At 42.6% G+C, this 22,765-nt stretch overlaps 1 protein-coding gene across 4 annotated transcripts in view; it reads left to right on the top strand.

The window, feature by feature from the left end:
- Positions 1-18,057, top strand: part of LOC134568110 (myosin light polypeptide 6-like) — a 56,879-nt gene extending 38,822 nt beyond the window's left edge. Inside the window, exons 1-7 of one of the 4 annotated variants that reach the window (XM_063426446.1) lie at positions 4,479-4,558; positions 5,729-5,756; positions 13,286-13,429; positions 14,467-14,640; positions 14,913-14,990; positions 15,638-15,679; positions 17,685-18,057. In XM_063426446.1, the coding sequence (XP_063282516.1) occupies positions 4,556-4,558; positions 5,729-5,756; positions 13,286-13,429; positions 14,467-14,640; positions 14,913-14,990; positions 15,638-15,666 (456 nt within the window). In that variant the 5' untranslated portion in view covers positions 4,479-4,555 and the 3' untranslated portion in view covers positions 15,667-15,679; positions 17,685-18,057. Of the gene's footprint in view, positions 1-4,478; positions 4,559-5,728; positions 5,757-5,953; positions 5,982-13,285; positions 13,430-14,466; positions 14,641-14,912; positions 14,991-15,637; positions 15,680-17,684 lie in introns of those variants that run through there. The other 3 variants (XM_063426428.1, XM_063426437.1, XM_063426418.1) reach the window with 3 other exon arrangements.
- The last annotated feature ends 4,708 nt before the right edge of the window (positions 18,058-22,765 follow it).

The following is a 22,765-nucleotide window of genomic DNA, read 5'->3' as shown; positions in this document are numbered from 1 at the left end:
GTTTATTTAGAGCGTGCACAAAATCCATACAGCAATCAGTTTGTTCAAAAACTGCAGCACAACAGAAAGGAAAATCTACAAAATAAATCCTAGCTCAAATTTGAGCACTAACTAAACATAAAGAAATGTCCCTTACTAACCAGGGTAATAAACTACACAAATCAAAAATAAGCATTGGTTTCACCAACCTTTAGCACATTGTTTAGATGCTGCTCTGCACAGACCTGCTCTCTCTCTGCAGGTCAGATTGTATCTGACTCTTTCTGCTCTGAGACCTGCTAATTAAAGCCTCAGCAGTTGCTAATTGGGCAGGTGAATGAGTATAGACTATGGAGGATTCTGGGTCCTAGAAACCTTCCTTCTATTACCCTCCCATAGACTCTGTCACAACACATACCACCACTCTGACTAATGTGAAAGCTTATCTTGTATATCTATGTATCCCCCCACCCTTCCTTTCTATTCTGTAACCCAAAATGCGTTGATATGAAAAAAAAAGAAAAATGTTTTTCAATAAACAGAGATTGACAAAAAAAAAAAAAAATTATATTCTCGTCCCGAGAATTAATGCCCTTTTTCATGCATGACAATACCTTACTGGCCTTGGCCACTGCTGATTGACATTGCTCATTGTTGCATAGTTTGTTCTCTATAACAATTCCCAAGTCCTTTTTGTGTGGTGTTATCCCTAATTCGCTTCCATTAAGGGTATAAGTTGCTTGTGTATTCTTTACGCCGAAGTGCATAACATTGCATTTTTCAATATTAAATTTCATCTGCCATTTGAGTGCCCAGTCCCCCATTCTATCTAAATCCCTCTGCAGCAAAGTAATATCTTGCTCACATTGTATTATTTTACAAAGTTTTGTGTCATCTGCAAACACTGAAACATGACTTTCAATGCTGTCTTCAAGATCATTTATAAACATGTTAAATAGAAGGGGTCCCAGAACAGACCCCTGAGGGACACCACTTGCCACCTCTGTCCAGCTTGAAAATGTACCATTAATGACAACTCTTAGTACTCTGTTTTTAAGCCAATGTTCTACCCAAGAACAAGCATTTTCATCGAGACTGATTTCCTTGAGTTTGAACACTAATCTATTGTGTGGAACTGTATCAAATGCCTTGGCAAAATCCAAATAGATCACATCCACTGCAACACCCTGATCTATACTTCTACTTTCTTCTTCGTAGAACTCAATCAAGTTAGTTTGACATGACCTGTGCTTCATAAAACCGTGCTGATTTTTGCTGATAACCATGTTCTTCTCAAGGAATTCTTGAATATTAACCCTTAATAACCTTTCAAATATTTTACCAGCCACAGAAGTTAAGCTCACAGGTCTATAATTTCCAGGCAAGGATTTTGAACCCTTTTTGAATATAGGAACCACATCTGCCTTCCTCCAATTCCCTGGAACACTTCCTGAAAGAAAAGTGCTTCATCCATTGTTCTCACCATGTGCCTCTGATACATGAAATGGTGGCCACCCAGTAACACACACTGCACCCCTCTTGCACACACACTACACCCCTTACACACACACACACACACACACACACACAAACACACACATCACCCTCACACACACACACTGCACAATACTTTTTCCTGGCATTTTTGTCTCCTGGTATCCCATCTATGGAGACACCAGACACAAATTTAAAGCAAACACATTGCAAACATGTCATTACATTTTCTTGTGCTGTGCAGAACAAATACAGGGTCTTTTTCTCATGCTAGAGCTATTCAGCAGAGCTCTGTGCATGGTCTGCCCTGGAAGAGCATTGAACCAATATGCTCACTTTGTGATGGGGCGTGCATGTCATTGGTGATGACAAAACACACCCTATCTGGCTCCGGCCCATTTTCAGTGGGCCACTGTAATTAAAAAATGTCCGGGTCGAATTTTCTTCCCAGTCCGGCCCTGACTCCCACTGTATAGCCCTCCAGGCTAATAGATGGATCTCAAATGTTATTATTATTATTATTATTATTGCCATTTATATAGCACCAACAGATTCCGTAGCGCTTTACAATATTATGAGAGGGAATTTAACTATAAATAGGACAATTACAAATAAACTTACGGGAACAATAGGTTGAAGAGGACCCTGCTCAATCGAGCTTACATTCTATAGGAGGTGGGGTGTAAAACACATTAGGACAGGAATTTGCTGTCAAATAAGGTGGGCTGCCCTTTAGGAGAGGGCAAGAGACAGGTATGTGAGGTAGGGGTTAGTCTTGGAGGCCATAAGCTTTCCTAAAGAGATGGGTTTTAAGGCACTTCTTAAAAGATGCAAGACTAGGGGAGAGTCTGATGGCGGTAGGCAGGCTATTCCATAGGAAGGGAGCCGCCCGCGAGAAGTCCTGCAAGCGTGAGTTGGCCGTATGGGTGCGGACAACGGACAGGAGGTGGTCACGGGCAGAGCAGAGAGACCGAGAAGGGACATACCTATGGATCTGTGAGGAGATATAAGAGGGGCTAGAGTTGTTCAGTGCTTTATAGGTGTGAGTTAGTACCTTGAATTGACTCCTATAGCATACAGGAAGCCAATGTAAGGACTGGCAGAGGGGTGAGAGAAACGACTAGAGAGGAAAATCAGTCTAGCAGCAGCGTTCATTATGGACTGTAGGGGTGCAGTACGGCTTTTTGGAAGACCAATCAGGAGAGGGTTACAATAATCCATGCGGGAAATTACTAGAGCATGGACAAGCTCCTTGGTAGTATCTGGTGCAAGAAAGGGGCGGATGCAGGCTATGTTTTTAAGATGGAATCTACAGGATTTGGCAACATGCTGGATGTGAGGCTCAAAGGTGAGACCAGAGTCAAGTATGACGCCAAGACAGCACGCTTGCAAGGATGGACTGATGTGGGTAGCACAAACTTGAAGGGAGAGCGAAAGAGGAGGATCAGTATTAGGAGGAGGAAAGACAAGGAGCTCAGTTTTAGAGAGATTGAGTTTCAGAAAGCGGGAGGACATCCAGTCAGAGATGGAAGAAAGGCAAGCAGGGACACGTTGCAGGACGGCAGGGGAGAGGTCCGGGGAGGAGAGATATAGCTGGGTGTCATCAGCGTACAGGTGGTAGTGGAATCCAAAAGAGGTAATAAGTTTGCCAAGAGAGGCAGCATAAAGAGAAAATAGAAGGGGACCAAGGACAGAGCCTTGGGGGACTCCAACCGAGACAGGACGAGGGGAGGAGGTATCATTAGAAAAAGAGACACTAAATGAGCGTTGGGAGCGATAAGAGGAAAACCACAAGAGGACAGAGTCACAGAGACCAAGCGATTGAAGAGTTTGAAGAAGAAGAGCATGATCAACGGTGTCAAAGGCCGCTGAGAGGTCAAAAAGAATTAGTATGGAGTAGTGGCCTTTGGATTTAGCTGCGATTAGGTCGTTAGTAACTTTGATAGGCGCAGTCTCTGTAGAGTGGAGAGGGCGGAAGCCAGATTGAAGGGGGTCAAGGAGAGAGTTGGAATTGAGGAAATGAGTCACACGGGTAAAGACAAGTCTTTCCAGAAGCTTTGAGGAAAAAGGGAGCAGGGATGTGGGACAGTAGTTAGAGGGGGTGGACGGGTCAAGGGAATTTTTTAGTATAGGTACTACAGTGGCATGTTTAAGGTCAGCAGGGACAATGCCAGAAGAGAGAGAGCAGTTGAAGATGTGTGTTAAAGAAGGCACAAGACAAGTGGAGAGAGATCTGATAAGGTGAGATGGGACAGGATCGAGTGGGCAAGTGGTGGGGCGAGAGGAGCAAAGAAGAGCAGCCACCTCTTGGTCAGTAGCTGGGGAGAATGTCTGAAGGGTAGGAAAGGCATGATCTATGTGTGGTTGAGAAACAGAATGGCAAGGAGGGGAGAATTCTTTCCTTAGCTGTTCAATCTTGTCAGTGAAGTAACATGCAAAGTATCAGCAGTAAGGTTAGTTTGGGGGGTAGCCACAGCAGGGCGAAGAAGAGAATTAAAGGTGTCAAAGAGACGCCTGGGGTTACGGGATCATGAACTAATGAGAGAGGAAAAGTAGGACTGTTTGGCAAGGGCAAGGGCTGCACTGTATGAACACAATATGAATCTATAATGGAGAAAGTCTGACTGGGTGCGAGACTTCCTCCAGGAGCGTTCAGCACAACGGGAATGCAACAGACAAACAAAAAGAATCATAATGAAATCCATACAGCTTTCTTCACTGAATGAGAATTCAAAGCTAATCTCAAATTTAAGGCCAAAGTAGAGCTGGAAGCAAATGTGACTTAAAGAACGGCTATAGTAACCTTAAATTTGAAATTTACTTTGAATTCTCACGTTAGTAAATAACACTGCTAGAACCGATTCGAAGCCTTCGATTCCCTGCAAGACCCTAATATTACCACTAGATGGCCCTATTGTCATTATAATGGAACTCAGTGAAGCAGCGATGTGGCTCCTGTCTGACGTCAGTCGACTGCCGTTTAGTGATTGGCTCTAAGGCCGGGGTTCTGACGTAGCTGGAGGTAGATAGCGCTCAGGCGGCGGCTCGAGCTCGCATTCCGGAAGAGACCCGAGCAGGAATCATGGTGAGCAGGAGATATGGGCGATCTGTCCTGAGAGCCATCACTGCGATCCCATGGGCGGGCTGGCTGTTAGTGTCCCCCTTACTGTGATCCCATGGGCGGGCTGGCTGTTAGTGTCCCCCTTACTGTGATCCCATGGGCGGGCTGGCTGTTAGTGTCCCCCTTACTGTGATCCCATGGGCTGGCTATTAGTGTACCCCTTACTGTGATCCCATGGGCGGGCTGGCTGTTAGTGTCCCCCTTACTGTGATCCCATGGGCTGGCTATTAGTGTACCCCTTACTGTGATCCCATGGGCGGGCTGGCTGTTAGTGTCCCCCTTACTGTGATCCCATGGGCTGGCTGTTAGTGTACCCCCTTACTGTGATCCCATGGGCTGGCTGTCAGTGTACCCCCTTACTGTGATCCCATGGGCTGGCTGGCTGTTAGTGTACCCCTTACTATGATCCCATGGGCTGGCTGTTAGTGTACCCCTTACTGTGATCCCATGGGCTGGCTGGCTGTTAGTGTACCCTTTACTGTGATCCCATGGGAGGGCTGGCTGTTAGTGTACCCCTTACTGTGATCCCATGGGAGGGCTGGCTGTTAGTGTACCCCTTACTGTGATCCCATGGGCTGGCTGTCACTGCACCCCTTACTGTGATCCCATGGGCTGGCTGTCACTGCACCCCTTACTGTGATCCCATGGGCTGGCTGTCACTGCACCCCTTACTGTGATCCCATGGGCTGGCTGTCACTGCACCCCTTACTGTGATCCCATGGGCTGGCTGTCACTGCACCCCTTACTGTGATCCCATGGGCTGGCTGTCACTGCACCCCTTACTGTGATCCCATGGGCTGGCTGTCACTGCACCCCTTACTGTGATCCCATGGGCTAGCTAGCTGTTGGTGTACCCCTTACTGTGATCCCATGGCCTGGCTGGCAGTTTACCTGGCTCTTTGTCTGGGCCTGTATAGTGCTGGGCACTAACTTTGACCTATTATGGAGCTGCCTGTACTGTGAGACAGCGAGCAGGGCCTAGTCCCTAGGGGGAATCAGAAACAAGGCCGCCCCTGTGCTTATACCCGGGTTTCACAACCGGGGGCATCTTATATTTTTGTGAGTGAGGGCGGGGATCTAATGTATTTTTTTACTGATCTTTCTGATACCTTGTACTTCTCTTGCATTGAACAGTGTGACTTCCAAGAAGATCAGATCGCCGGTAAGTGCACACACTGTGTATGTTGATTTACCTTTTTTAGAGGATTAGGTGCCATCAAGTTATCAGCACCCAGTCAGGGTACAGTGGGAGCCCCTCATTGCCAGGGAATCCAAGGCTGTTTTATTTTACTTGCCTCCCACCCCCCATTACTCGCTTCCACTCACGTCTGTCTCTCTCCCCTTCTCTGGCCTCTCCAGATTGAATTTAGCCCAGACCAGGTGGACGGTAAGTGGCTCTGGTTTGCTTTGTAAGGATCCCAAATATTCCTAACTACTAATCTGCTCTTGTGATGGAGTGCCAAAAGTTGTTATAGTCCTAATAAGTAAAGTAATAATCCCCCTTTTCATCCATAACACCAGCATCCCTGATCTGTTACCGATCTGACTATTTCACCAACTGGTTCCATGTTTAGAACACAATGTAACAACCTGAGATCTTTAGTGTCATAGAATCCTACTTATGTTAACGCTTCCAGCATGAGTGTAGCATCCGGGGGATATGGGTGTGTTTTACGGTTTACGAAAGATTTTCAATATATATATATTTATGAATTGGCTGCACAAAACTGTTGGCTCTTTTAAAGGGGCTGGGATTACTGTGGGGTGCCATATGTGCCCAAACTATTAGGTACAGCCCTTGCTTTAAGTGGGGTAAAGCTAATGCTCTGCAGGCAACGCCTATTGCCATCAGCCAGCAAATATCAGTGATGGGAGTTGCAGTCAGAAAGCTGGGCACTTGGGAGCCTTGTTTTAATATTATAAGCCGATGTTCTTGTAAGGGATATTGACGTGTGTAGCATGTTCGGATTCTGTCTGTCTGTTCGTATTAACAGCCATTGGAGTGCATATGACAGGCTGTACGTGTCTGTCTCAATGTGATCTATGCATTGTGTGTGACGGCCTGATAAAATATTTAATACTCTGTTTTGTTTTATGAAGGCTGCAGGGGCTCTTAGTAACATTGTGTTTTTTGTTTGGGTCCCCCCCCCCCCTCTTTCTTTTTGCATGCAATATCCTGCATTGTAGGACACATCCCCAGCCACCCCTCCTTGTAATAAAATGGCTGCTTTGCTGCTCACTGGATGCCTTATATGGTAGAAAGGTCTCATTCTGAGCTTGTTAGTACAATACTGTTCAGGGAGGAGTCGTTTTGAATTGAGGGAGGAGGGTTTGTCCTGCATTCCTGACAGACAAATGCCCGGAGCACTCTGATGCAAACTATTTTTTTTAATTACCGTAGCTGTCCAAGAAAGGCGTTGCTATTAAAATAGTGTCTATATGCCGTACTTTTTTATTTTTCTTATAGGCTGAATATTTCTTATATTGCATGCAGCACCATGGAGAGGAACTGTCTGTGGGAGTATTTTTCTCCACTCTCTGGAATTTGCCAGAGGGAGGTTAGATTCAGGGAGTGCCACAGGAAGGAAGTGACAAGCTGCTTGCCTCACATCTAGTGCCATGTCTAATGGCTACTAACAGATCTCTCCTTACCTTCCAGCTTCTACAGCCTTTTAAGAGAGGGCTTCAGATGGTCTATGTTGATTACAAGTTGTAAAATACATACAACTGTTTAGATGGCACCAGCAGTAGGAAAACAAGATACACCTTTTAAGTTTAACAAACATGTATGACTTAAGGGTTGAAGAGGGCGCTGCTGATTAGAATATATAAAGGGATGACAAACAAATACACAAAGGGAAGCGAAGTTAGGTGAACAAGTGATCTGACTTTACCCGAGGATGGGAGAGGTGTTTGCAAGGAGGGAAGCACAATAAATTAGAAGCTCGGAGAAGGCAGAGGAAGGTTATAGGGATGAGTAATTAAGAGAAGAATTGCAGAGAAATGTTACTTGTAACTTTGTGCATTCTTTGCAGGGAATAATTTTTAGGGTCATTTTGTATCAAATTGTCTGCTAGAAGCATTGTTAGTTATCGGAATTTTCGTTAAAAAAATCAACTCCATATATTGATTTCCTTAATATGCAAAACTGTAAAATAGGATGGATATATAGATATAGATGGATATTATATATAAAGAAAAAAAATTATGATAAAAGTTACTTGCTTTGAATGTGTCCTTCAGTGCTCATGTTAGTTTTCTGCAGTTGCAGACGACCCCCTCCTTCTCTAATTGGGAGTCTGTCATTCTGCTATATGGGGACTGCCCTTATCCGATAAACCCTGGTCCAGTAAGTAGTTTGTCCACTAGCTGCAGTTCCAGCCACCGCACAGTATGGAAGTGCATAATAAATTTGAAAGCAACCATACCTCTGATTCCACGTTTACAAGCAACCCACTTTACTATTTAGTGAATAAGACTGTGCTATGCCATTGGCTGAGCTGTAAACTGTGCCTTTGCAGTCCACGGATTGTCTCTTCAAGGAGGAACTAACTATTCTATGGATTGTCTTAGGGTGGTATTGCTTTTTGCAAATTGCCACGACTATAAGCCCATCACAAATGAGATTGGACTCAAGGTGCTCTATGCACATGGCTATGGTGCTTATATTTGATGTTATTGCTTTTATAATATTCATATATACAGTGGGACCTCGGTTTACGAATTTAATGCGTTCTACGTGACATTTCTTATTGCGAAAAATTTGTAAATCGAAACGCGGTTTCCCATAGAAATGCACTGAAAACCAATTAATCCATTCTGCAGGTCAGAAAAAAGTTAAAATGAGCTGGCATGGAAACCAACCCACAATACAGTAAAAGGAATGTAAACGACAAAGCTCAGCTCCCTACCTTTCCAGAGCTTGAGAAATGCACCAAAAAGTCCTAAAACAACTGCAAACAATTTCCAGAATGGCTCCAAAACTCGATGCAAAAGCCGCTCCAACACCTCCACACTCTATGCCACGTGCTACCCACAGGCTCCAGCATGCAGGGGGCGGTGCTATAAACCTCCCAGGTACAATGCATTCTGGGGAAAATTGCTTTGTATTGCGAAATTTTTTTTTTGTAAACCGAGGCAATTATTTTCAATGGATTTTCATTTGTAAACCGAAAATTATGTTAACCGAGGCGTTTGTAAACCGAGGTCCTACTGTGTGTGTATGTATATGTGTATATAATGTATATAATATATATATATATATATATATATATATATATATATATATACACACACACACCTGATGCTGCCTGGTTCATCTCTACTTCCGGTTCAAAGGTCATCAACACAGACTGCCTAAAACTCCAAACAAGCTGGTCTAGGCCTACTGTGGCTCCCACGCCGATCGGACCAACTCCCATCCTGCTGTTCCAGCCACATGCGTCAGAGACTCCCACGATGATCGGACCAAGTTCTCCCTGCTCCAACAACTCCCATCATGCTGTTCCAGCCACATGCGGTCAAAGACTCCCACGCCGATTGGACCAAGTTCTCCCTGCTCCAACAACTCCCATGACGCTGTTCCAGCCACACGCAGTCAGAGACTACTCACCTCCTCTCCAGAACTGGCCGTTCAATCCAGCCGGTGCTTTGAGACCCCTTACCGGCTTCCCGGGCCTTTTCCTGGACCAAACCTCAGTGTCCACCAAGTCTGGGTACTTTCCAGCCGCATAGCTGACCTCTCACCTCACCGCAAGCTTCCGGGTCAAGTCATTTGTTTCCTGTACCAGTCAAATCCACGAACCGTGAGTCTGCCTGTACGGGCCAAATCCATGAACACACAATTGTTCACAAGTTTACGTTCTTACATACCGTCCATTCCTTTTTTTTTTTTCCCGTTCAGGACTTGTCAGTTCACCTACTCCTGCCTGCTCTTTGTTCCATTCCTATTCGCTAGTTTCTTTTCGTCAAATATCTACCGAACTAGTCTCCAGTCTATCTCAGTTACATGCTTCCATCTAGCGGCCACCACAATCATAGTACCAATTCGTTTTACACTGTTCCCTGATACATGAAATGAAATGTCCAGGTTCTTTTCTGAAAGTATTTAGCCTGCTACTAGTTATCCTTACATGCCCCCTGTACTTCGGTTATGTTTGCTATATTTCTTGTTATTTACGATTGTGCACGGATATGGTCAGTTTCCTATTACTAATTCAGCTCTGGTAAACGTTTAATATTCACTACGTATATTGCATTACCATCATGTATCGCATATGTCTTATTTTATCACTCATGGACTTGGTACCAGGTGTTATGGCCAATCTGTATACTTGCTCCCATGATAGGTATATTACTTATTTGGCGGACGACCACCTATTTGCTAAACCTTTTTTGTAACACGCCACACTCCTATGTTCAGTATATGTATAGTCATGTTCCCTGGGACAAACCCTAGTGTACCAGGCGTTACCATACCATCATATGTTCCCCCTGACTCTACGTCAAAATAATCATGTATTATGCAAAAGGTTATTTACTCATCGCTGCTATATTCTACTCAAGCAAGTTCATCATCCTAACCGACCCTTGCTATGTATCCGACCCTTGCATAGTATCACCAAACCTACAGCAAATCCACTCCTAACTGTTCTATGTTACATCAGCCAACGCTGGCACGCAATTCCGTACACAGGCCCACGCCCGGGGATCCTTAATTCCCCACACATACACCCCCCTTCCCATGCTGGCACGACCATAATTAAATATTCTAAGTCCTACCGGGATAGCTCAAAACTGCCCTCATAGCTTGGTATTCCATATCCCCCTATTTTAGCTACCGAAGTCACACGACCAATTAGCGGTCACTCATGACTCTGCCTATCCCCCATTATTGTCGCAGTATTGATTAAACACTCCCCATGGTCTCTGGTAGTGGCCTAGGATCCTCGCCCTAATCTCTTATAGGGATATTTGATTTATGTCCTATGAATCTTGTACCCACCATCGTAGGGTCAGGATTCTAACAACTATGTCCTCAGGTTACCTATTCATATACCTATCCTCAGGTTACCTATTCATATACCAGCCTTAAGAACAACCACCCCGATTATGTGTATTTTGTTCACAGTAAGTCAAGCCCAATTCCAGTTCCAACTTGCCTCCCACCATCATTTCCCTTTAGGTTCTCTAATATCTCATTCCTCTGGCAAGGAAACCACATTATACCCCAAACAAGGTATGTTTACCCACCTCGCTACTACCCATCACCCGTCCCATTCTCGGATCCGGTATGTCAACTGGCGGCCTGGTTCCCAGCTATGCCAGTAACTAGCCTCATCATTACCAATTCCGTGAGGCCAACACCATCTTCATCCGCATATGGAGGTATACGCCCCTCGGCCCAACACATAGCTAACGCCTCACCTCAACCTCTCCAGGTTACGAGTTAGAGCCTCACCCAGCATGGCCTCTTATATTGACTCTTTTTACATTCCTCGAGAGGCCAACGTTCTTGCCACACCTTTCAGTGGCCCCTGCCCACTAGGCCAAATCACATGAAGTCAAACCGTTGATATCCACTCTACTTGCCTCCATACATAACATCAACGATGGACTAGAGAGACTGGAATCTCCACAGGCACTGACGCACATCCCAGCCACAGGACTCCCAAATCCCTCTCATGGTTATGTTATCCTTTCCAATCCCGCCCCTAGCACATCGGTTTACATTATTACTCCCTCGTACTTTGTGTCCCTGAACATACGCAAATACATCTGGAAAGGTTAATTTTAGTCTCCTTATTGATTGCCTCCCACAATATCTTAGAGTACAAGTCTTACTACTACGATGATCTGTACGTCGTTCTATACACCAGGGGTGGGAAAGAATGGATCTACAGTCCTACTGGGCACATTGAAGTTTGCCATGAGAATTATTCTGCACATTTATTTCCCTACCGCTGAGTCTTCTTCCCACCGACAGTTGCATTCTGGCACTAGTTGTAAGCAGACCTACACATATGGCTCAGGTTCATACCACATTGGAATAGGAGGCCAGGTTATTCCCGCCATTTCTCATCATTTCCCAGTTACATGGACCAATGCGTCCGCACACACTGATTTCACAGCCAATTTGGTGACTGTTGGTTATGAGATGCCTGGCCAGTTGAGACTTTTGGGGAACAAACAAACAAACTTTACATTCCTCGACAACATTTCTTTGGAATCTACCACATAGTGGCCGCCTACAAGGCCTGGGGAGGTATGAGTAGATAGGGGAACCTGTCAAGTGCTTCTCTGACAATAAAGCAGCTGGCTATACCCACATTCCATGGCTTAATACTGCACTAACTCGCCTCATGGCATTTGGCAGATTACTGGATTGAGCTGCCCTCTGATTTAACATCCCGAGCATACAATAGAGATTTCACCTTTACAACAAGTTTACCACCGATTACCATAATACCGATATTCGTTCACTAGTCGCCATTGCCAGTTGTCTTTTTGCCCACTCAATTTATAAAATCTCTCTTAACACTACAAAACTTACCTGGCTGGAATACACCATATCTTAAGTGCCCATCCTAGTACCAAACAGTTCACATCCTCTTACCATATGTAATACGTAGGGACATAAGGACTATCCTATGGACAATAAGGTGCCGGTCAAAATGTCAGACCTTTACCGGTTATCACTCACTGGACCAAATCTCAATATGCCCCTTTTTAACTGCAGGGCAAACCACTCACTACAGCTAAATTCATAATGTACCTCAGAACCCTCCTAACTAGGCGGGGACTCAACCCCAATGCCTTTTCAGGATATTCCTCCAGAATCAGGGCAGCATCAGCTGCTTCCAGACAAATGTCCCTGCTCACACCATAAACATTAGGACGCTGGAAATCCACAGTATATTACTAGATACATACCACAACCAGAGTTGAGTAGGCCAAGCCTTTATGAATCTTGCAACGTAAAGATGTGTAATAAGGTATATTATTCAACTTTTTGCCCTCTTTTATTACAGGCCTACCCGATACGTCGGTTTCGGCACACCACAACCGACTTGTTCATATATCTAACTTATCATGTATACGGCTTTTGTATACGGCTTTTCTTCTTCTCTCTCTATTCTACGCCATGTTTATGTTCATAGGATTCTCTCGGGAAAAAAATATTCAACCTCTTGACCTCTTGACATTGCTCGGAAAGATTATACAACCGTTTTATTATGTAATGTTCGTGCAACAATTTTTATATCAATTGTTTCTGCTTGTTGAATCTATTTAAAATGTATTTTTACTTTAACTATTGTTGAAATGTGTACTGCTAGCCTACCTTTGCTTCTCTAGCTGGAGGCCCTAAGGTCTTTATAGCTACCCCCAATCCTGAATGTTGTCGAAATGTACAATGTTTTCTGTTGCACAAAGCAACGTGGCTTGCAGTGAGTGTCTGGATCTTCTGGACAGATTACTCCCTTGTGTACCTTGACCTAGCAAACATTGTGACTCATTTCTATGGATAGCCAGTTTTGTCTTCTTATTGAACACTTTAGACAGTGATAGGTCAACTAGCCTACATAATGTTTAATTTAAAATAAAAATATAAAATAAAAAATTCATGCAGTTTCTTACTGTCCTGTAATTGCTTTCTTTGTTACATAACTTATTTATTTTGTCCTTTTTTAGATTTCAAGGAGGCTTTCTTGCTCTTTGATAAAACTGGAGATTCCAAAATCCAGCTCGGCCAATGTGGGGATGTCATGCGGGCCCTGGGGCAGAACCCCACAAATGCAGAGGTTCTTAAAGTGTTGGGAAACCCAAAAGCTGAAGGTGGGTGTACCTCCCCTGGCTATCACACAGTCTACATGAAAAATGTATTTATTTAGAATCCAGTGTTAACTTACTTTAGAGGTTTTTATTTCCTGCTCTGTAAATTAAACTTCAATCACACTCAGACTACTGCAGGGTCTGAAAAGCACAGTGCAGGGCAGGAGATAAGACATTCTGAATTTAACAGACTGTGCAATAAAGGAAGTATAAACATTGGGTGACTCTTTTTACAGTAAATGTTTTGGATGGCTCTGTAAGTCACATGCAGGGAGGTGTGACTAGGGTTGTATAAACAAAGTGATTTAACTCCTAAATAGCAGAGAATTGAGCAGGGGTGTGATCTGTGCACCAACACTGCTTCATAAAGCTAAAGTTGTTTTGGTGCCTATAGTGCCCTTTTTAAGGAAGTCATTTCCAAACCAGTCACCATGACCCAGCAACAGTCCAGGTTCCGTCAGTATTGCCATTGGAAACTAAATTAGAAGAACATGGCCTGTTGCTGTGCCACGAGTACACCTAAAATAGGAGTTTAGGTGGTAGCCACTCAAAGCCTACTACCTAAGCTCAGACATTAAGAGAAAATCCAGTTCAAGTTCTTGTAAGCATTCTGTGTGTGCAAAGCACTTGGATATAGGGTTATCAGCTGTGCTGTATTACCAAAGACCTTTTTGGAAAGGTCAAATTAGCACTGGCTCTCTCATTGCCTCTGAATTTACAAATGGAGCCTGCAGTAATTGGGCATCACTGTATTGTCCTATACTCCAGTGCTTGTTTTTTTGTTTTTTAATGATCCACTGATGTAAAGATGTAATTGTCAGGTCAGCATTAAACAATAATACCTAGTTCACATTTGCTCTGACATAGTTTTGTGGAGCGATTTTTGTGTTTCCTCCCTTCCTGGTCAAGCCATCTGAGCCTTGTTTAGCTGTTGTGCTGGAGAAAGCTAACCCTTTTATTTTCTCTCTCTCTCTCTCTCTCTCTCTCTCTCTCTCTCTCTCTCTCTCTCTCTCTCTCTCTCTCTCTCTCTCCCCACACAGACCTGGCCACTAAACATATCAGCTTTGACCAGTTCCTCCCCATGTTTCAGACCATTGCCAAGAACAAGGACCCAGGCACACACGAAGATTTTGTGGAAGGTTTGAGAGTCTTTGACAAGGAAGCCAATGGCACTGTAATGGCAGCAGAGCTTCGTCATGTTCTTGTTACACTCGGTAATTATTTCAATAGTATGAGTCACCATTTCCATCGCAATGGGAAAAGTACGGCTTTACATTCCTGTACATTCTAACCAGTACCCAAGTCTAGATGTTTGCTTGTAGAATTTACATTCTGTGCAATATACAGATTATAAAAAAGGATCCCAGTGTGTGCTCTAAAACATTTTAACTGTGAACTTTGATAGTGAAAAATGTCCTTAAAATAAACCAACTGTCTTGCACTTCTAGTTGTGACCATTGAAATCTAAAAATGTTCTATATTTTAGGGGAAAAGCTGGGAGAAGATGAAGTGGATGCACTTTTGTTTGGTCATGAAGATGCTAACGGTTGCATTAATTACGAAGGTAGGTATCTTTAGAAATGTATACAAACTAGTTTAAGTATTCTGAGATTACATTCATTGCCATCTGCTGAAAGATTTCCCACCAATTTACTCTTGTAGCAGAATGGTTTATGAATATATATTTACACACATTTTTCTCACAAATATGGGTTAAAATAAATCCTCCAGTTCAAATGCTACATTTTCTCAAAGCCTGCCTTTTATGGTGTGCTTGAAAAAAGATGTTTCAAAACCTATATCCGCAAGAAGCATCTGAGTCTGCAACCATGTTAAGTATTTCATAAATAAAACCTGTTTCTTCCAACTTAATCTTCGTCCATCTAGGTCTGACTTTTTATCAGTAAATCCCTTTGGACATAACTCAGATGAGCAGATAATTTAAAATTTTGCCTCTTCTCATTCTTTTGTTATAGAAACTGTTTACTCTACAGCAGGGGTGGGCAACATTCGGCCCTCCAGATGTTGTGGACTACATCTCCCTTGATGCTTTGCCAGCATTGTGGCTGTAAGAGCATTATTGGAGATTTAGTCCAAAACATCTGGAGGGTAGAAGGTTCCCCACACCTGCTCTGCAGGGATTGGGTGGGGGCATGCATTTGTTGATGTAGGGTATCTGAAGTTTTGTCTCATGGATCTTCCTTCCCACAGACTTTGTCAGGCACATCATGTCTGCGTGACCGCAGCCCCTGGGTATGCTGGTACTCCTACCCGGTTTCAGTTTGTGACTTTTTTTGTTTTTATCCATCTTTATTCCTATCTCCTAGATTCTTTAGCATGTTTCTGCATGGTCTATGCTGTGCCCGAGCTACTCTATAATCGTTCTTATACTCTAACCAAATGTAGGGTGTTGTTTGGCTGAACCTGCTACTGTCTCCATATTGACAGTGAGCACGTGTTCTGTATATGTGTGTGGATTTGCAGTGGACTCTGAGTGAAGAGTAAGGCTTCAGTGGTTTGCCAATGAATATATATTTTGTATCCTTATTGGCCCTTGCTGCCTTAATAACTTGGCCTTGAATGATCTAAAATAATGATTTCTGAGATTCCCAACAAGCTACTGATGACCCAGAGTTAAACTTAAGTGACCACTTTAAGCATCATGAAAACTAGAGGTTTATTGTTGTAGTTATTGTAGGTAAAATTTTGAGTGAAAATGGAGGAGCAACATCCAGAAGGTGTCAAGTTGTCAAAAAAATAAATAAATAGCGTTTCCCACTGAGAGAATGCATAACTTGAACTTCAGCATTATCCATCCAAACATTGATGCTTAGTGGGATGCACCATAACCACTTAAGCTATAGTGGTGGGGATTTCCTTTTTTTGACCTAAGGGTGTTTCAGGGCTTACAATTCCTGTAGGTTTTAACCTGGGTAATGGTAAATGACCATTCATGCGTCCAATATAAGTGAGGAAGTATGAAATGCAGAGTTTAATTTGACTGCTTTTTTTTTTAAATTCAACGATCACAGAGTGCATCTGATTGCAGCTAGTATGCTTTGAAATAGTGATTTCAAAATAGTAGGGCCTGACAGTATGCAAAATGCAATATATGTAACACAACATGCGTTGTTACGTGCTACACGTTGTAATTTAAGTGCTGCTAAAAAAATGCCATTAAATTATTAGACTCTTCCCAGGCAGTGCACTAGTGAGAAGGCGGATACATAGGACAATTGACTTATTCATTTTGTGTGGTGTGGTTATCTCCGTGCATTCTAAATTTAAGAGTAGGGCATGGTGTGTGTTTTGATTTAAAAAAAAAAAAAAAAAATTGTGATTTCATGAGCTAAAGTGTGTGTGTTTGTGTTGAATAGATGTTTGAGGTGGTGTTTTTATTTTTCTTTCTATTAATATTTAAATTTTTCCTTCTCCAATCCAGAAACCTATTGCTTCTCTCCTCCTAGCAATCTGCTGATTGCCAATGCTGTGATGTAGACTGTAGGCGTCTTTGATGCTTAAGCTAAATACTTCCAATACTTGCTTAATTTGCTGTAGTTGATACTAAATGTTGGGTTTGGTTTTTGTAATAATTTTTTTTTGGTCTTTTTTTAAATTATTTATTTATCTTTGTCTGATCCCCACTATCTGTGGGAAGAGGGGTCTCTAGATATTAAAGATGGTGGAGGGGGGGGAACTTTAATATTTAATGTTTTGGAAAGACAAGTGGCCCATATTTCCAATGCAGAGCCAGCCAAATGGTCACAGTTTTGAATATCATAATTTTTTTTTCAAAAAATGTTTTGTATTTTTGGAACTGTCTTGCAAACCCTCTTGGTGTAAGAGCCCCCTTTCCACTTCCCAAGACTGCACTTTTTGACCTGCTGTTTCACAGAACAGTGTTTTTGATTTGGTGTTTTTATTATTTTTTTATTTATTTACTCTGCATTTTCAACCTTTCCACAACAAATATTAAACAAATATCTTAAGTCCTGACATCATCTGTCACTAAATTGCTTTGAGTCTGCACCACTATGTGACCCCTTTAAAGTAGTCCAAATGTATTTTATTTTATTTTTTATATGGCTTGTTTTTGCAAGAGAGGGTCGTAGTGTATTGATTATTTAACTTTCCATCTTATAACATTTGGAAGTTAAACTTTTTTTTTTTTCCTGTTTCAAACAGCTGTGTGTGCATCTTGGGTCCCCCCAGCCATTTTATTCATATAATCTAATACCTGTTTTTATCTCTTCTACAGAACTTGTCCGGATGGTAATGAGCGGCTGAATAGTCATTACGCTGTACCTGCTGGAGGAGAGCAGCAATGTGCATTCACGTCCTTTTTGTTATCTATAATATTGTTTCTCATTGAGGGGCGAGGCTTTCTAGGAAGCGCCCTCTCTACTGCTGTCGTCCATCAGTTTACTGTGTTTCAGAACCATTGAGCCTGCTAGAACCTGGCATATGAAGGAAGTGAAGATCGAAGCCTCATAGACCCTCAGAATTAAGTGAAACTGAAGAAATATATAGTCTCCATCCTTCTCCTCCTGTAATGCTTCAGTGCGCTGGTTAAATTATTCTATTTCTTTTCTCTCCAACACCAAATAAAGTAAACTACCTTTTTTTCAAAACCTTTTTGTATTAATGTTCCTTAATTTTGTGTTTCTTTATAGTCGAGAGATTCTGTAGAGCAGGCTATGCAGGGGGTGAGGGCAAAATCCTCTCATATTTGCATGTTGCATCTTTTTTGTATTGATGAATTATTTTATGAAAGGTCTAATGATACTAACATATAGAGCATTGTCTGCCACATGCAGACCTAGCAAATTAATACAAACCCCATGTAGAACAGATTCATCTCTCTGCCTGTGCAGAATTGAGCAGTGAGACTGCAGAGACTTGATGTATACACCAAAACTACTACATTAAGCCAAAGTTGTTTCGGTGACTAATCACTCAAATTCATTACTCCTAGTTTTACCATCACTCCAGTCCTCCTCACTCCCATCACACTTCGACATCCCTTCATTACTTTTCTTGCTTATGCTCCCATCACTCGTGTCTTGATGATCTCCCTTCGTTCTGGTCCTCTCATCACTCCCAGTCCCTACATCACTCTAATTTATCTTTCCTTTTATGTCCTCCCATCACTACTTTCCTATTCTCCCAGCTATACCCATACCTCAATCCATACCATCCTTCTCTATGTTCCCATTACCTAAATCTTTCCCTCTATTCTCAATCGCTCCCTATCATTTTGTGATGCCCACCTAACCCACCTTCCAACATAGTTAAAAAGCTGAAAAGAGACTTGCGTCCATCAAGTTCAGCCTTCCTCGCATATGTTTTTGCTGTTGATCCAAAAGAAGGCAAAAAAACAGTCCTGAAGCGCTTCCAAATTTGCAACAAACTAGGAAAAAATTCCTTGGATTAAGCAGCTATTACCCCACTAATTGGAAATGATATCCCTGTATGTAATGTTTTTGCAAGTATTTATCCAATTGCAGTTTAAACATCTGTATGGACTCTGATAAAACCACCTTTTCAGGCAGCGAATTCCATATACTTATTGCTCTTACTCTAAAACAACCTTTTCTTTGCCTTAGATGAAATCTCCTTTCTTCCAGCCTAAATGTGTGACCTTGTGTCCTATGTATAGCCCTGTATATAAATAGATTTCCAAATAATGGTTTGTACTGGCCCCAAATATATTTGTATAATGTTATCATATCCCCTCTGGGGCGCAGTTTTTCCAAACTGAAAGATTTCGTTTTATTTTTATTAACCTTTCTTCGTAACTAAAATGCTCCATTCCTTTTATCAATTTTGTAGCTCGTCTCTGCACTTTCTAGTGCCATGATATCCTTCTTTAGAACAGGTGCCCAAAATTGCACAGCATATTCAAGGTGTGGTCTTACCAGCGATTTTATAAAGAGGCAAAATTATATTTTCATCCCAAGAATTTATGCCCCTATTTATACATGACAAAACCTTACTGACTGTAGATTGACATTGCATATTGCTGCCTAATTTGTCTATAACTATTCCCAAATCCTTCCTGTGTGTTTGTGTCCCTAACTCACTACCATTTAGGGTGTAAGCTGCTTGTGCATAACTTTGCATTTCTCTACATTAAATTTCATCTGCTATTTTAGTGCCCAGTCCCCCAATCTATCTAAATCCCTCTGCAGCAAAGCAATATTCTACTCACATTTTATTACTTTACAAAGTTTAGTGTCATCTGCAAACACTGAAACTTGGCTTTCAATGCATATTTTAAGATAATTTATAAAAATGTTTAAAATTAAGCGGCCCCAAAACACAAGTAAATCTGTCAATACTTATATTTCAGGGTTAAATAAGACTTTAGTGGTGGTTTACCTACCGTGAGAGCTGTCAATCTTGGTTCTAACAGCTTATCTCCATTAGAAGCTCAGAGCTGTTGCACATGTGCATTTAGTCCCCAATACTGCTCATGTAGGGGAATTCCCTGCCTGGCTCCCCCTGCCCTCCCCCACCCTAGATGATGTCAATGGGGAGGAGGTGAGGCGGAGCCTGAGCCAGCACCAATGCTGGAATCCGGTAAGTGACAGGGTTTTTAACCCTTCTGCACCACAGGGGAGAGGGGAGCCTCAAGGGAAAGGGGCACTATAAGGATCTACAGTGCCAGGAAAACAACTTTGTTTTCTTGGCACTATAGTCCCCCTTTAAGGCCAGGATATCACTCCAATAGATTAACAGCTTGTGTTATTAATTAAACAGGAGATAAAAAGTTAATCAGTATAGTAACTAATAGGCTCTCTGCATTTGATATCCCTAATCAAGGGGGCATCAGGGAAAGGTGGAATGAGACGATTCACCAAATATGGCGATCTGAGCCAGAACACACCAAGCACTTTGGTGCAATAACTTTAAACCCATCTTAGACAGTGAGATATATCATTGGTCGGGAGAACATTATTTAGTTTAAAAAAAAAAAAAATTCAAATATTAAATACTAAACATACAAGCAAAAGATGCCTGCCCACTTCCATAGCATCACCAACACTAGTCAGGTCACTGATTGTATCTCCACCCCTTCTCTATGCACAAAGGGTACTAAGTTTGTCAGGTCCCAGATGCCGGTTTCAGGTTGACTTGCTGATTCTATAGCAGGTGTTGAAACTTCTAAAGAACTAAGAAAGGCAGGCGCCTCTGTATTCAAAAATATTTTGTGAACAGTCCCATTATGAGTCTCCACCAGTGACCTTGCCATCTACCGAAACTCCACCACAGCTATCCGCAGTTGGTGTGTTACAAAGTTGAGAGATCGTTGCCACTGTAGAGAGGAACTTGTTAGGAGGTATTGATAAAAGTAAGGGTGGATTCCTCGAAGGAGTAAGTTGTTTTGCCTTGCAGTGCTGACATGATATGTCTATTGTCATGTGAAAATGAACAGTGGATAATAGCGTTCCGCACAGCAGAAGGTGGTGCCCTTGGTGACTTAGGTAAATGGTATATCCTATCGATAGCCACCATCTTAGCCAACTTGAAGGTAGTATTGCTGCAACAAAGCACCTTCACACTGATGGTGTCTGAAATGCCTCTGTTTTTGAGTTGATTTTGCCTAGATCTGTTGTCCATAGTCATTATTGCAATGATAACATATTGTGGTTAGCCTTAACATTCTGAAAGTCCCTCATACAAGACATACTGTGTTGCAGGTTAATAATATCCTCCTTCAGGGCCGATATCCCTGTCTGTGACTGCTTGCACATAAACTTTAAATACTGCAACATCTGCCACCAGCAGGTTCTGTATATCCAGCAGTAAGTTCTGGATGTCTTGTTTAGTGGCTAAGGCTGCTCATCCAAGGCTCCCACGGCGAGGGCTGTGGGGGTGTAATACAGTGCGAGTGGACTACAATGTCTTCTCTCATCTCGGTGGACGTGCTGACTTAGGATCGCCACACCATAACTGAGACTCCTTCAGCTGTTTTAGATATGGATGCAGTGTCCAATTCATGCTATCCCTATCTGACAAAGAACCGCCCCAGATCTGCATTTATTGCCTTTCGTCTGTGTGATAATGGCATGAAGTCCCGGAGGTGAGTACAGGCTTAGTCTCGGATGGTTGGGCTTGTGATATTTAGAGAGTTTACCAATTTCTGCCAAAGCTATGGAATATGGCGTCCACTCCATCTCAATGACAAATAACGCCCTCACTGAATATCCTTTTAACTCAAAACCTTGTCCAACCGGCATTTCAAGGGATAAAAAGAGGGAAAAAAAAACAGGACCGGTAATCTTCCTGCTCTTCTTGCTCTGCTCCTACACTCTTGCTGGTGTGATGCCGGGATATGTCACCCAGCCCCGGCATCACTAAACGTTGTGCAAGGAAGCGGAGCTTGAAGATTACAGTATCATAGCAGCTCCACTGGAACCCAGGGAAAGGATCCACTCCAGCTCTCCCAAAGGTAGGGAGGCTGGGTAATGTAAATTAAATTAAGACAAATAATTTGTGTGTGAGAGAAAATGTTTGTGTATACTCAGTGAGTATATGTGTGCTTGTGAGTGTTTCTCTGTCAGTGTGTGTCAAATCAGTGGGTAACCTTGAAAACATTTATTGGCTTAGAGTGCTGAGCTAACCTGCCCTCAGTGCTCTCAGACAAACAATGTGAGTCAGGTTGGACAAAACAGACATTACAACTGGAAGCGTTCATTTATGAATGTCAAGAAGAGCACAGATTGGGCAAACCCAATTTAAACGGTTTAATATTAAACCAGAGGCTAGCTAGCAGATGTTGGGGCTTGCCACATCCACATAGAGATGGGGAGGCCTCTGAACTAGGATGGATCACACAATGATCTGTCTACTGGGACAAAGAGGTTAAAAGAACACTCTAGGCACTACAACCTGTCATCTCTCTGAATTGGTAATCGTGCCTGAAGTCCCCTGGTGCTGTCCCACCATTTACTGTTAAATCATTTTTGAGCGGTTTTCACTGAGTAAGGGTCTCCAGCTCCCCACTGTATGGCTAAAGCAGAGAGAGAGAGCTGTTAGTGCGGATGTTAGGACATTCTCACGTATACTAAAAGGGGTTTCAACTGCACTGTAATGGTTATGTTGGCTCTCCAATGTCAAAAAGTCAAATTTTCTAATGGTTTCACTTCTTACCTGGGGGGTCTACCGAACGCCCTTCCTGTCTTTCTTCCACTGAAAGCTCTTGATAGCAGTGTAACTGAGAATGTCGCTTTCAGCAAAGCCATGCCATCCTGGTTTACCAAATAAAACTAGATATTCATTAAAGAATTCAAAGCGAATTTTAAATTGAAGGTCAAAATAGCCAAACTAGAAAAA

Source organism: Pelobates fuscus, chromosome 1 (assembly GCF_036172605.1).
Source record: "Pelobates fuscus isolate aPelFus1 chromosome 1, aPelFus1.pri, whole genome shotgun sequence".
NCBI lineage: Eukaryota > Metazoa > Chordata > Amphibia > Anura > Pelobatidae > Pelobates > Pelobates fuscus.
Note: the sequence above shows the minus strand (reverse complement) of the source record. Positions and strands in the feature narration are given on the sequence as shown.